Source organism: Meleagris gallopavo, chromosome 2 (genome assembly GCF_905368555.1).
Source record: "Meleagris gallopavo chromosome 2, MGAL_WU_HG_1.1, whole genome shotgun sequence".
Classification (NCBI taxonomy): Eukaryota; Metazoa; Chordata; class Aves; order Galliformes; family Phasianidae; genus Meleagris; species Meleagris gallopavo.
In genome coordinates, this window is record NC_139405.1 from 84,724,477 (window position 1) to 84,740,980 (window position 16,504).

The 16,504-nt window shown below is 37.0% G+C and overlaps 1 protein-coding gene across 1 annotated transcript in view; it reads left to right on the forward strand.

Annotated features, from left to right (window-relative positions):
- EYS (EGF-like photoreceptor maintenance factor) overlaps positions 1 to 16,504 on the forward strand; it is a 765,389-nt gene that overhangs the window by 738,770 nt on the left and 10,115 nt on the right. The window contains exons 46-47 of the mRNA XM_085217834.1: positions 2,592 to 2,764; positions 14,636 to 14,797. Of these exons, the coding sequence (XP_085073960.1) occupies positions 2,592 to 2,764; positions 14,636 to 14,797 (335 nt within the window). The remainder of the gene's footprint in view (positions 1 to 2,591; positions 2,765 to 14,635; positions 14,798 to 16,504) is intronic.

The window sequence follows — 16,504 nt, forward strand, 5'->3', positions numbered from 1 at the left end:
CTTGTTTTTGATCTGTACTGATCTCCTACTGTGTTATACTCCTGCCCTCATATTTCAGGGCAGCTATATTGTCACAGACTATATTTATACAGGCATGTATATACCAGTAATGACCAGTTTCACTTCTCACAAGATAAATAAATAAAAATTCGATTAAAAAAAATTTTTTTTAGTTGTCAAAAACCTGTGAATGTAGCAGGCATATGACTTCTATGATGTATAGTAGCTGTCGGTAACGTCTTGCGTTTTTCAGCAGAATTTACCTCTGTTCTTAAATCATCTGTGTTCCTCCGTAAAGCATTGTCCTCAATTTGAGTTCAGACATTTTTGTCCTGAAATGAGATTTCCTCAGAAGTTTTTCTTGCTGCGTTGAACTATTTTTATGTCTTGCTTCCATCACTCTGTCAGAAAGTGAGCAGTGCCATTAAGCTGTAGATTCAGTTTCTAGAGGGAAAATGCTTTGATTTAAATAAAAGCAGTAATATACAGCATTAAACTTTACATTCTGGCCAGCATCTGAGCAAAGCTACATTGTTTAACGAATTAAGAGGAAATATTTGAATAATAAAGTAAAGAATTTTATGTTCAAGAAACAATATCCTCCACTATTTCATTTATAGCACGAAATTATACACAACAAAAAATTGTTTCTCCAAAAGTAATGTCTCCTATTTATTTCCATGAAAACTACGACATATACAAAGAGCTTAATAGTACTATTTGATAGAGAAAATTTCCTGCTACAAAACACTATTTTTCAACATAGCCACCACCGTTATCTATGCATTTTCACTGGCAATGAACAAGAGTCTGCATGCCATGCTCATAAAAATCTGCATGGCTGTCCAAATCATGGCTTATGTTTCATGTTGCTGTCACCACTGCTGAAACATACCACCCAATGCCTCACTGTGCACACATCCACTGTTTGGTCTCCATAAATGTTCAGCAAGCATCAGTGAATATCAGTGGGTGCAATTTTTTCCACATGGAGGAATTCTGTTACATACACATCTTTGCTTCCGTGTCAAACTCCATTTGCTCAGACTGCCCCTCTGCTGCCATCTGTCACACAACAACAGTGTAATGGAATATTGGTGGGAAGGTTAAACCTCTGCTGCCATAGCACAAATTTCGCCTCTGATGTTGTGGGCTAACATAATAAAATAGGAGGCATTCCTTTCAGGGCAGCTCACATACATCTAACAAGATATTTTATGAAGTGTTATGGTTATTCCATGTTCCTGAAGTGAGAGAGAAAGTGTGTTTTCTCTATACTTTGAAAAGAACATCATACATCATGGGTAGGTTTGGGTTTGCTGAATGTAAGCCTGTATGGCACTTTAGGTACCCTTGAGTAGGCCACTTGTCCTTCAGCTGCATCTTTGAACAGCTCAGGATTTAAGTAAGTTTTCTGTCGTATGTCTGAGACACGTGTGGATTTCTCAGTATTCTATAGCATTTCAAATGGCACTAGCAGCTTGGCTCAGGAAATTAAATCCTATCTTCATATGGTACAGTGATAACCCATGAAATAAACTGTTTTTTATTATTAGATTGGATTTCATTCAAAACAAATTTCAATGCAAGGATAGAATCAATTTTCAGTGAAGGACATGCTTTTATAGTTTGTAAGAAGAAAAGGCATTTCTGTATTTATTTTGTTTTAGATCAGTGAGATATGACAGCCTTATATATGACAGATATGACTTTTGCAGCGAATTATTGTACTCTTTGTTTAAATACCATTAATTTTATTCCAATCTTAATTTTTTTCACACTCCACTTTTGCCTTAAAACATGAAGATAAACTGTATTTCATAATGCTCTAGTTTCCCAGTGCCTTTGTTTAAAGTCACTTTTATTAAGAGATCTCCTCTATTACTCAGCATCTTTAAGATCCAATACATGGGAAACTGAAGAAATATACCCAGAAATCTCCAGTAGATTGGGCTGGCCTGGTATGGCCAATACAAGCCTTTATGAACCTGACTACTGTCCTTCTGGACAGTAGTCAGAGGCCAGATGGGATACCCCAGCGAGCGTTAGTTGGCACTAAACATCTGCCTCATCTCTGTTGGCCTAACTCATTAGGCAAATTAATTGAGCCTCTCATCTCCATTGAATAGATACTCATCTTAAATGTGGACACCTGCTCTCAGGTGCACCTTCACAGATTTAGGTGTGTGAATCTGCAGGGTTGAATCCCTGGTTTACTGATATAAGGAAATTTGTTTGATTTGATACTTTGCACTTTGACTCATCCTAGTTTATGCAACCAAAGCTTTCTTGAGTTATTTGTGGAGCAAAACACTGTAAAAATCCACAAGTATTATTGTTTCTTGTGGATATTGAGACAATAATTCAAATATTAAAAATAATGTGTTCTGTATTATATACAGTTTTCTTGCAATAAGACATCAAAAAAGATAAATGATAAGCTTTGTTACTATGTTCTTTTGTTAGCTGTTTTGGAGCAGAAGATTAAATATAGGCATACAAGGTTTGAAAATCTTCATTACTTTGTTACTGAAATATTGATTTCTTTTGGTAATAATGCTGCATTCTTTCCTTTCACTTAACCACCATAGTTGTGACTGTCTGGCTGGATGGAAAGGTGCATTTTGCACAGAAATGGTGACAGTATGTGATCCAGAGCATGATCCTCCACATCTGTGCAAGCAAGGCGGTACCTGTGTGCCATTGCCTAATGGCTACATGTGTCACTGTCCTCTAGGAACAAGTGGTACCTATTGTGAACAAGGTATGTCAAGTGAATAGCATGCTGTACATAGAGTTGCTTGATAATAATGTCCAGGCAGATAAAAAACATTGCATATGAATGCAATGTGAAATAAATTCACACAGTACAAAACAGATTTTATTTAATAAAGTAAGTGGTGCTCTTTTCTATTAAAAAAACAAGTCATTTAAAACTATGAAATATTAGATATTGCTTTCTGACTTCGCTTATTTTCATCACCTTTTTTTCCCTCTGTTTTTTTTTTGTTTGTTTTTGTTTGATTTTTGTTTGTTTTTTTTTTGTTTGTTTTCTTTTTGTTTTTTTTTTCCAAATTAACCAAACTCAGAGACAGCTAGGCATTGTTGGGTACATTGTTGGAGGGGACAGGACGCATTCCAGAGCAATGTTAAAAAGATTCTTTCCTTAATTCAATTCCCAAGCTCACCTTAATGAAGTACATTGAGACATATACTTAAGAGATCAGAAGTACACCAGAAACTCTAAGCATCTGGGATCTTATCCAACCTCCACTGAAATTAGTGGAAAGGCAGCTGTTCACTTCACTAGGTATTCGATAGGGATGCTCAGAATGTTTCCTGTTATATCCCTGTGATAATCTTCAGTTGTCTGCTCTCCCTGGTTTTCTTTCAGTGTATCACCATTGAAATGTGTCCTCAATCTGCCTTTTGTCTCTTACACTTACTTATAGGAATTCTTTATCAAGATGTTTTCTTCTATAAGAAATTGTACAAATGAGTATCCAACACTGTGGGTACACAAGTGCTACACGTTCAGGGACTTTTCCTCTAAGAGTGTGAAGTGCTTCTGTGTGCAAAGAGGTGTAGTAAGAGTTGCATCTTCTATTCTGAAGGTTCAAGCTTTTAGGTTCAAGATAATATTGCAGAAATGTAAATTTCTTTCAAAATGCTCTCTTCACATCTTTTGAAGAACTCTGGTTACTGTTAAATAGCTCCCATTTCAATCTGCCTGCCAAGGTCCAGCCACTCTTGTTGTATCCATAGTGCAAGCTTCAAACACAAAATTGAGTTGAACTGTTTCTGACTTGATGTTTAGTCCTCACCCATTGATACGGTTTAAAAATCCCATTAAAGACAGCATTTGCTGTCTGTAGGCCGAAATCAAAGAGAATATAGCTTCTGGTTTCTAAAATTTTTAATCCATGGCCACAATAGCTTAAAAGAAGATTGTCATTCTCTTAGTAATTCCTTCACCTGGTAAGCACACTGCATGATGTCCAGTTTTTTGGCTTGCTTGGGCCACAATGAGTGAAGAGGAATTGTCTTCGACTACACATAAAATATATAATAGAGTTGATGTATATAAGTAACAGAACTTATTTGTAGATACATGTTAAAACAAAAAAGAGTAACAGAAACATAAAACAAGTGGGTTGGGTACATATGCAATCAGAGGGTTCCTCTCTGTTTTATTTAAAAGCTTTCTTTATGCAAATAGGGTCTGTTGGTCCTCAATAAACTCTTTGCCCTGCATTTAACCTTACTCTGGCAGAGTAATTAATTATCATGAGATTTTTCGAAGCCCATTTTGCACTTTTAGTGGATAGCAAATTGCTAAAAAAACAGCTGTTTATCAAGATTGAACATCTTATCTCTGGATTTATGGTGATTACTGGAGCCAAAAGAAAAGGAGACAGAGAGGAATGAATGGCCCAGGGGACCAGAAGAGAATGGAGGGAAATTGAATGATGGAGACTAATGAATGTGCACAAAAGAAGGAAAGAAGTATGAGAAAAGGACAGAAGAGATTTATGAGGGGAAAAAAAGAAAAAAAAAAATCAGAGGAGAATAACAAAGAGTAAGAACAAATGCAGGTTTTACAAATAATAGCAACTGGAAAATACAGTATAATGATGTGGATTGCACAGCAATAGATCAGGTGAAATGACTAAACAGAGCAGTAGAGCTAGAACCACAATAATGAGAGATAGTACTCTGACTTCAGAAGTTAGAGGTAAATAAATATTGACAGACAGAAATAAAATAATAACCCGCCTAACAAGCATTTAAAATATATATTGGTTCTTTATGAAAATACTCACATGAGAGATGAAACACCCTCTAACTACTATCTCCTGAATCATAGTCATAGAATCATAGAATAAGGTTCAAATTGGATATTAAGAGAAGATTCTTCACTGGGAGGGTGGTCAAACACTGGAACAGGCTCCTTCACCCCAAGCTTGCTAGAGTTCAAGAAACATTTGGACAATGCTTACAGAAATATAATCTGATTTTTTTGGTGGTCCTGTATGGAGCCAAGAATTGGAGTCAATAATCTTTGTGGGTCCTTCCAATTTGGGATATTCTTTGATTCTATGATTCTAGGGCACTGGTCAGACAGGACAATAATTGGCTACAGAACTGGTGTAAGTGATAGAGTTTTGGATTTTGTGACCCTGGGATCAGCATCTGCTTGGGAGATTGCTTGTACCTCACAAAGAGGAACAAAGATGTTTTTGTTGATGGCCTCATAAGGAAGGCAGTAAACTAGAAGTAAATGGAGATGGAGAGGGTAAATAGAAAGTTCTGTGGAAGAGTGATGCAAAGCAGTGCACAAAGGATGTGGCATGTAGTGTTAGGGAGGAATCACAAAATCAGCAAAAGAGGGATTAAATAAGGTCACTTCCAGCATTTGCTGTTTAGCCAGGAAATACCCACAAGCCATCATTATGGAGAAATCCTCCAAACACTTTCTAGGAGCACAACACGTTGGAATGCTTTTCTCAAGTATCTGGCAAGTAATGCATGCAATATGGGGGACAAACAAGATGAGTTTGAGATGTGCATATGTTTGGAAGGTGATGCTTTTATTGGGATCACAGAGATGGGGTGGGATGGCTCCAATGACTGCAGTGTTGTAATGGAAGGATACAGGCTCTTTAAGAAAGACAGGCAGGGAAGATGAGGAGTGGTGTTGCCCTCTGTGTTGATGAGTGACTGGAATGCATGAAGCTCTGCCTGGGGACGGATGAGGAGCTGGCCAAGACTCTATGAGTTATTATTACATTAGGCTAGAAGATATTACAGTAGATGTTTGCCCCAGGCTACCTGACCACAGAGACAGCAGATAAAGTCCTGTAAAAGCAGATAGGAACAGCTTCACATTCATAAGCCCAGGTCTTCAGGGGAATTTCAACCACCCCGATACCTGCTGGAGGGACAACACAGAAGGGTACAAGAAATCCAGGGGGTTCTTGGAATGCACTGATGATAACTTCTTTCTCCAAGTGATAGAAGAGCCAACAAGGGGAGGTGCTATGCAGAATCTTGTTCTCATTAACAAGTTTGGGCTTTTGGGGAATGTGAGGATCCTTGGCCTCTGCTACCTTGACAATGACATGGTGGAGTTCAAAATCCTTAGGACAGTGAGGAGGTGCATAAGAAGCTTACAGCTCTGGACTTCAGGAGAGAAGGTTTTGACCTTCTCAAGGATCTCCTTAATAAAGTATCCTAAGATAAAGCCCTCGATGGAAGAGAGGCCCAAGAAAGCTGATTCAAGGATCACCTCCTCAAGCCAAGTATTCCATCCTAACATACTTATTATTGATAATGGCTCTCTGCGTTTATATTTCACTCTTTACTAAATTGCACCTCAGCTGTTTATTCCTCATATATCAACAGTGACCCTCTGTGAGTCTTATTAATCCTGTCTCGAGTAGTGGCCAATAATGAAGGTTTTGTCAGAGAAAAGATTAATACAGCAACTGTATATGACATCTCCCTGAAGTAGTCTTCTAGTATCAAAAGAAATTTGAGCTCCTATTTCTTTATTTTTTATTTTCTTTTCATGTTTTTAATAAAACAAATATCTCATCTTGACATAAACACTATCAAATAAGGTAGTAGAAAACGTCAACAAAAATTAATTTGGAATCATCTTTCTTTGTAAGCTAGAATTCCACTAGATACTAAGCATATGAAATTTATATCCTATATAATTTACTTGGTTTTGTCGAGGAATTAAGATCTGTAATTTCAGAGGAGTTAATTGAAAGATTTCACAGAACTGATAATATTCTCTTTTAAGGGGACAGCAATGTAATATTTGAAAGATTCTGTAGATGGCAGCATTGGTAAAGAATTGCAATAGCTAAAATAAGCAGTTTTCATCTCATTTCTGTGAATTTTAAATTACTCAGCAATTCTCTTCTTAGCAAGGAAGCTTTGGGTACTGTTAAACAGTTGCTGATCAATTCGCATGTATATCGACAACACTAATTTTAAGTGGACTTACTGAAACTGCCACATTCAAATTTAAAGGGTTGTTTGTATCATATACTTCTACAACATCAATTAAAATAAATTCTCTTGACTTCAAAGCATCATACTAGAATGCTACTACCATTTAAACAAAGAAATAAGAGTAAAATAGATTTATTCTACTACACCTCATCTTCTGAATTCCACAGCTGCGTTCTGCACAGCTCTTGAAAGGAAAGGAAATGCAAAAGAAATATTTATTGTTCTTATTCACAGTTTAATAGGATACTTATCAAGCAGTAAAACAATTTCCTTGATGAACAAACGAAAATTTCCCTTGTTAGTGTTTACCAGTTGAAGTAAATTTTCTAGACATTCTGATGTCAAATTCCATTGTTCAATACAAAAATGCAGCACTATTTTGCAAACACCCAAGAACCCAATTGTAAAATAACTAAAGAGAATTCTGTCTCTATTTCATCTTCATCGCCACAAAGGAGGAATAAAATGGAAGAAACTGGCTTTAGAATACTGCTTACTATAAAGATCTTTCTACATAGCCTAGAATATTTCTTAATGTATATTTAATGTTATCGAAAGAAATATTAATTTACAGTGTGATTTAGCTCAACTAGGGAACTTAGTATAAACACATGCATGATCTGCTTGATTTATCTGACAGTGTAATTAGACTTACTGGTGTTACATACAAACTATTTTAATATTACTGTGTTTCAATTTTTAACCATTTTAAGGACAACCACAGGCACTTACTAGCTTGTTAAGTCATCGAGATCAAAATCAGAAAAATCTGAACTTTCTGATTTGTCAGTAATAGTAAAGCTAACGCTGGCCATAGACACAAGTATATATGTGTTTGTAATATTTAACTGTATAGTTCAAACTATGAAGTAGAATACACTAAGTTGTGTATTTAAATGTGTCCTGGATTAATCATATCCAAACCCTAGTGGAAACTATTCTTGAGAAGGAAGTGATCTACAGTACAAAAGTAATGCCACTAAATCAGCCAAGAGTAATGTGATAGTACAATAAAAATTCAGTTATGCAGCTATGATTCCTGCAAGATACCCAGAGTAGTACAAACAAAGTGTAGCCAGCTAACTACATAACAGGATGGCTCTGGAATTATTTTCAGACTTCCTCAGCAAGAATGAATGATTAGCTGAAAATACGATAAGCACCTTAATCTGTGGAAGTGTTCAGAGATAGAAACTGTGACAAGGGTAGAACATTTCCTATAAACATGACACCTACATTTGAGTATCTGCATGTCCATTCTATGATTAGCTTAGTTACCATAATTAGTTGATGAACATCTAGTCAGCTGAGGAAATGGTGCTATTTAGCTGCTCAGAAATTTGTCTAAAGGCAGATACTTAGTGTTGCTTGAGATGCTCTGGCATTTGAATGTGTATCCAGAAGCATCCAATTAGGGTTCACTGGTATGCTACAAGACCTATTGGACATTTATGCCTTTCTGGAATGGCACATGAAGGTAAGGCAAAAGTGGCTGTGAAATAGCAATGGGTGTCTATGTTTAGGAAACCAAATGGAACCCTGGAGGAGGATGCTCCAGATTGAGCAGAATGACTTGTAGGCTTGGTTGATAGCAATCTGTTATCAACTAAGTCTAGTTCAAGATATGATTAAGTGAAGATCTCAGTTTGGAAACAGGCTCATAAAGCTTTAGATATTTTGTTCTTTATCAATTACTTTATCAGGCTGCACTGAGACACAGTGCTGCTTAATACCCTAGTCTTTAGTCATTAGACAACTGAAGGCTTCCACCGCAGAAATGGTTCCATTGGAGGACTCTCAAACTGGGTGTTTCTTCTTGCAAGTTTAATCTTGAAAGCATCTTCAGAGCTTCACAGTGTCTGGAGGAAGCTTGGTACCAAAGCTAGGCATGGCTTAAACATGTGTAGCTCTTGCTTTCATCACATATCTAGTGATCGGGCATTCACTTTCATTGTCAAACAAATGCTTGAAACCATATCTCTAAAAACATAGTACCACTGAGCTATTGGGTATGTAAGGTTTTCTTTCTTTTTCTTTTTCTTTTTTTTTTTTTTTTTTTTATTAATCCCCTATGGCCTCTAATCTCTTGTAGGAAAATTTTCTATAACCACTGAAATGCAGTACAGTATAGTTTGCTGGCCCCCTTAGCTTATTCTAAAGCACTCCTCTCTTACTATGTATCATATGGAAGTCTACAGAAAACCAGGGGTTTCTTTGGGGATTTAACCCTATGCTTCCAGATGTTACTTTCTAACTAGACACATAGTTAGGGAGCAGTAGAGATTACAACTCCACTGCAACAAATATAACTGCAGACTTCACTTATAAAATTGCCATCTCTTGTTCAGTGTTGTTGAGAATAATGATTACCTCAGTCATCTCTTCAGAGACAAGGCTTACTAATGGCTGCAGGTCCGGCAAAATTTGTGAATTTGTTTTTCTAACTCTTATATTAGAGTTGTGCTAGTAATCAGTACTTTTTGTGAACATGATCTAATTCCTGTTAATGCGCTAAAAGTGGAAGTTAAACTGTTTGGTTTTTTTTTTGGTACATGAATTAGTTTGTTGGCTATGTATATGTTAGCTCCTCAAAAATTAAATGAACAGTGATAACTGAAAAGAAAAACACATTTCAGTTTAGATAAATTACAATTTTTTTTTTTTTTTTACTTCATTCAAATAGCTACACAAAGGAAAGAGAGAAAGAAAGATAGAAAGACAGAGAAGGAAGGATCAGTAATCTTTCAGCTGCAACCTTAAACAAATAGCAGCTCAAGATGAAGTACAGCCACACTTGTTTATTTGCAAAATGAAAATAAAAGTGCCTGGTCAAGCTTCTCACTCTATTAAGGAATCAGAACATCGAACATCTGTTACTTTAAAGGTTTCAGTCAACTGTTTAATGAAGTGCTAGTGCTGCACTCTATATGCCAGGTTCCTGAGTGCATCCTTCCTCTACTTCCTGGTGGTTTGTCTTCTTGGTATCAGACCTCCTAGAGGTGTCCAGCCTCGAAGGCAGCTCTGCTAAGAAGCCTCAGCAGGAGTATCCTTCCACTTTGCTCAGGAATAGCTTTTAAATAGAGGCTCTTGCTCTTGATCTCTGGTTGAACTGCAGCAGCACAACATCCATGCCTTACCTTGTAGTGGGCCGTGTTGATCTGGACCTGGACCCCAATTCCAGGCTGACTTATGGCCTTGACCTTAGCCCTGCCTCATCAATCTGGCCCAGCCTGGATCTGGAATCCAGAGCTGACCAGGACTGAGCAGTCCTCCCAGATCTTTCCTGCTCACCTCACTTGGGGCTTACAGACCTCACCCTGGCTGGTGAGGCCTCAGTTTTGATAGCCATGTTATCACTCCAGGCTCTCACTGCTCCCTGACAGCAAGCCTGACTTTTACAGGTACTAAAACAAAATAAATACTGAAGCAAAAATTATGGTGTGATCAGGACAGTATATTTATGTTGATAAGTGATAGATTGCTATGAAAAATCTTGTTTGGATTATTTAGTTGCAAAAGGAGAATGAAGAAAAACAAACTAGTATGGCAAACGAGTATAGCTGATATAGCGTTGGCCTTGCCAAACCCAAGGCAAGCATTCATTCATCTTGGCTTGTCACAAGGACATTCATCTCCTCAAAGAAAGCTATCATGCTGGTTGTTCATAATTTAGCCTTGTCAATATCTTGTCCTTTATGTGCTTTGATATTGCGTTTAGAAAGATTTTTCTCCGTTATAGTTGCTAAGCGAAATGAGGTTGACTAGGCAAAAAGTCCCTGTATCATCTTTCTTGCCTTTGTTAGAGAATGTGATGTTTTTCTTTCCATGAATCATGAGGAATCTCTTGTAATCACTGTGATCTTTCAAAGCTTATCAATTGCAAGAAGCATTGTGGTGTTATTGGACTTCTCAGGGATATTTCCAGCAATTCCCTGCCTTGCTTGCCCAATTGACTGACATGCTCCCATATTCTTCCCCTGCCACAGAGTATGTTTCACTTCCCCAGGCTTTGCTACCAGACTCAGGGACCTGGGAGGCTTGACCTTACCAGTTCTAAAAGGCAAACAAGGCTTTGAGTATTTTGGCTTATTCCATGTCTTATGTCAGTAGGTCCCTACTCCATTGAGGAGTGGCTTCACATTTTCCTTAGTCTTCTTGTTGAAGTCTTTCTTGTTTTCCTCCATAACCCATGCCAGTTTCTATTCCTGCAGACTCCTAATTCCTGTTACAGGTGTTACAGCACCTGTTACGCTCAGGTGCTGGCTCTGTAATCCTGTTGGGTAGCCCATCCCTGCTTTCACATCCTCTGTGCTTTCTTCTTGATGTTTTATCTCACTTTTTCATGTTGATGGTTACATCTTCTGCTGCAGAACTTCTTCATGGACTGTATGACAGAATGTACTTGCTGTAAGTTTTGAGGCAGCAAGCTGCATGAATAAGTTATCACAGTGTAATTCCTGAGGCAGTAGGTTGGGATGTGTACAAGCACTTCTTCGATGGTGGGAACTGAGCTGCAAGAATAACCTAAAACCTTTGTTCATAACAGCAGTTCCTTAGGACAGATGAGCATGGTTACTTCAGGGAGAGCAGCAGGAGGGACACCAAATGGATTGGATGGAAACAAATGCAAACTTCAACAACAGTACTTGCAGAAACTTGCTGTGTCTTCCTATAGCCCTAGTTGATCTGAAGGGATTTAGAGTTCAATTCTGTTGGTGTTATTCAGAGATGCATAGCTTCATTGAATGCCAGTACTCAGTTTCAAGAAGTGGTCTGATACAGAACAAAAAGGTTTGCTTAATTGCCTGTTGTGCTTACATATACCATGCAGTGCTGACTGCAATAGCGAGTAATACAAAAGTTACACAGTAGAGGTCCTACAGATTTAGCTTACTGAACTGGCGAAGGCATCCATTTATCTCAGTTGTTTTAGCAGAGTTTCTCTGGAGCAATTGTGGTGTGCAAGTTTTGCCAAACTTCTTATTTTCTTATCTTAGGGGGAAAGGTTTTTGCCAAGAAAACAAAGCTGAAGTATCATCTCAGCTTTTGACTTAACATGTTAGTTTTGAACTTGTCTGCCATAAAAGCAAATAGAAAATCTTAAATTGTCTTAGCTTTCAGCTTACAAGCTTGTCTATTTATAGATGCAGCGTTGCAAAAAAAATGAGATTTTATTCTGATTATCACTGTATGCAGTAGAATTCCAGCCTTTGGTTTTGAGACTTTTCCCTTGCATGTCAAGTCAGATCCTTTTTCATGCATTCAGTCAATATTTACAGGATCTACAGGATAATTCACATGCAAATTAAAAGTTATTCTGATACTTTCTGTAGTTAGTCTTGTTGCAAAATATGTTGTTCTCTGACATTTGTCCAGATAGTTTTATTGAGAATAGCAACATTTTTTAGCAAAATGGAAATAAAATATCTACATCTTTCAAGTTTATAAAGTAAGCTTTAGTAATAAAGTATATTCAATTGAGTATTTTACTTGATATCCATCAGGATAGTGATACTGCTTTTCTAAGGCATTTTGGCATTTGTTGCTGAGGTTTTTTAATATTGCTTGCAATAAATACATGAATTTAATTCACTCTGATTGATACTATAAAATCACTTTTTTTCATCTTTGTTCTCCCTCTGCTCCATGGCTTTTTATCATGCCAGTCATCATTCCATATACCGCTAATGATAAGCAATATAGCATTTCACCTGCTGCATTTTGCTTTCACACTAATGTTGTCCATGCTTCCTTCATAAGCTGTAAAGAATTAACTACACTACCAAAGTAAAACTGAATCTGCCATGAAGACCTGAAGATGCCTCATTGTATACTCCGCTTAGTCTGACCTCATAAGCAACAACATATTTCAGTATAAGATTGACTGTGCTGTGGCACATTTATTCCATATGTTAGTCTTGCTGTGCAAAAAAATTGGTAGAAGACTGATTGACTGCTGCAGAAAGCAATAGTGTCTATGAACAAAATGAATTATTATTTCAGAGTGATTTTTAAACATGAAGCCCAATGTATGGAGTGAATCTTTAACTGCTACTGGAGAATACTGTCTCTTATCAAATAAAAAAAAAAAATACAAGCACATAAAAATGTATGAAAATTACTAAGTTTTGTTTTGTCTTTTGTAACTGATAGTGCTTTTAAAATTTTAATGGTATACATTGAATCACTTAATCTGCTTAACAAATTTTGTTAATATTTATCTTACTCAGTAATTGCTGCTGTTAGGACAGTATTTTTAGTACTATCATTTTTAAGTATAGATACCAGAAAATTCACATTTCTGACAAAATTTATTACTAAGGACATTGTGTAGCCTTGATATCATAACTGCTATTCGATGCATAAAATGGGAGTGGTTTGTAAATGCAAGGTGTTTGTGTGAGAACGTGTGTGTAGGTTTAGTAGCAGATCTTCAGAAGTTCTGTTTGAATCATTAGGCCATTTCATAAATCCACTATAATCAGTTTTACAAAGGTTGAAACTTTTAGACTTAACTGAGATTGCATGATTTTAAATCTATGCACATTCCTTGGAAGTATTAGCTGTAACCGAGGGGGAAAAATAACTAAAAGGCCAGCTGTGTGGTTACTTTCTGAGGCATCATCAAGTACTGACAACAGACGAGAGATCTGAATCCTGCATAATGGTGCATCTGTCTGCTGGAAACAATCCACCAGGAACACCTTGAATCCTGTTCTGAGGGAGGCTGTATGACAAACAGACAAATTACGTCTTGCAGCGTGCTACCCGTATACCAGTCTAACAATTAAGGCCCATCTGTGATAGGCAGTTCAGGGTGCAACTGGATGAGAATTGAATTCAGAGGCAGATGCTATGGAGAAAAATTAAATATGGAAAAATAACACAAGCAAGTTTCTATAAAAGTTCTAGGAAATCTGCAGCATCAAAATGAGAAAAGATGTTGGTCTTTCAGACAAGAAGGAACACAGGTTTTCAGTGGAAAAACTGTGAGAAAAGTGTGGGGCAGCGCTTACTGTTCATACATTTAGTACTGCTGTTAACTAAATAGTGAAAAGAGCTTATGAAACAAAGATCTGAAAGTACTCTGCACATCTGAATAGCTTGACTATTGTGGTCACCACTACTGTTGCGGTGTTCCACTAAGCCACAAATACAGGAAGCTAACAACCACACAATAATAATAAATTAATTTAGAGGAGCTCTTCTTCTCCAGGCTGAACAGACTCAGCTCTTTTTGCCTGCATAGTAAATAAATGACTGTTTATTTTGACTCTCACAAAAGTACTTTTGCTTAAACTTTTAAAAAATGTAAAAATAACACTTGCATTTCTATGTAAATGAACACTAATCAGATCACATTTTGTTTGCATGAAAACTGCAAGTTAGATTGTCAATGAAAATAGGGCACCCAGAAAACAAAATGGCATTCACCTGTTGTTACGTGACTTTTATTCTGCATCTTCTTTTTAGTCTTCAGGAAGGAAAGAACTGGAAGTATATGTCAGCTTATGTGAACTACACAGAATATCTGTAGGCAACTAGTGTGACAATGATGCCGTATTCTCAAGTATCTTTCATATGAAGACATTTCCTTCTATATTTTCAGATATTTCCATTAGTGATCCATCTTTCCGAAGTAACGAATCATCATGGATGTCATTTGCACCCTTTTATATCCGACATAAGACCCATATCAAACTGCAGTTTCAGCCTCTTTCTCCAGATGGTATCCTGTTTTACACTGCACAGCGTTTGGGTACTCAGTCAGGTAAGGATACTCCCAGTTTGCTAGAATTATATACCCAGTTGCTTTTCTGAAAAAGCAGCACAAGTCTTATGAAGAGTGACTGAGGAAACTGGGACTGTTTAGTCTGGAGGAGGCTCAGGGGAGACCTTATTACTCCCTACAACTACCTGAAAGGTTGTGGCGAGGTAGAAGTCAGCCTCTTCTACTAGCGATGAGGCTAGAGGGAATGTCTTGAAGTTGCACCAGAGGAGCTTAAGGTTGGATTTTAGGAAAAGTTTCTTCTTCAAAAGAGTGGTCAGGCACTGGAATGGGCCACCCAGGGAGGAGGAGGAGTCACCGTTCCTTGGGGGTGTTCAAAGAATGTTTAGATGTTGTACTGAGGGACATGGTTTAGTGGGCAATATTGTTGGTAGGTGGATGGTTGGACTTGGTGATCTTGGAGGCCTTTTCCAACATTAGTCATATTATGAATTCTGTGAAGTGATGGAGATGTTAAGACCCTGTAACTCATTGTGAATAATCACGTTCATGAGAACAAACACATATAAGAAAATTTTAGATGAGTCCAAAGCCAACAAGGATTTAACGAAGTTGATTCAACAAACCATTTTCTCCTGAAAAGCAATTGTAGCCAGATCTTCAACAGGTGTTTACTGGTTCTGCTTCCATAGTTGTAGTGCAGCTACACTAGGATTCACAAGCTGAGAGTTTGGCCCAGTAGTTTAGAATGAACAAAACTAAAGCAATATAAAAACAGATCAAACTGAAAATATGCAAAAGCGAGCTGTGAAAGAGCACTAAGGTTCATCAGACGTTTAACTATTTCTTCTATAATACTGAAAAGTTTGCTGGCGCACTATGCAAAAAAAAATCAAAGTTCTGCATTTTCCAGATATACAGAGTGAAAAACAAATGTAAATAAAAGATTTCCACTGTTTATAAATGTCTTTTGAATTTTACTGAGCAAACATTCCTAAAACTTCATGTCAAAAATGTAATTTACCGACCAGTGCAGATATATTTTAAAATTTGGTCTTTTAGATGTAAATTTTCTGCATTACATTTTATTAATGTATCTCATCTTTATATTGCATTTATGTAATGTTTTGCATGTTTTTAAACAGAAGCATCACAAATCGTTCATAATGTGATGTGAGAGCAAATGCTCCATTGTATTAAGCAGAATGTTATGCCACAACGGGGCTTTGTGTGATAAAAAAGTATGCAACTATTGATCATATATTTTTTTATTTCTTCATTCAAGGCCCAGAGCCTTGAGGCAATTGAATTAGCATCCTCAGGTGTGCATATATATGAAAACATATACCCAATTTACCACCTTCCTATTCTATGCACACCTGTTTTGGCAGGCTGCTATTAGGTAAGGTTGATAATATATCATAAAGTGCTGGTTTGTCTTGTTCCAATTACAACTGCATACAAAGAAGCAGCTTTAAAGAAAAATAGATGGCACATCTGTAATATAAATACATTTATTTTCAAAGAACTCTGTCTTCTACAATGAATCTTTTATAATTCTATCACTCACAGGCCAAATTCTGAGACTCTCAGTGCATAGTTGTCTCCTGTGTAAACTAAATCATTACATGGGCCATGAAAAATAGATGAGAAAAAAAGGATCTCTTTCAAAAGAACCCTGGAATAGTCAGAGGTCATGGAAGCAGCTAGCATATAAAGAAATTAAATATCTCTTTGGCAGCATCAAAG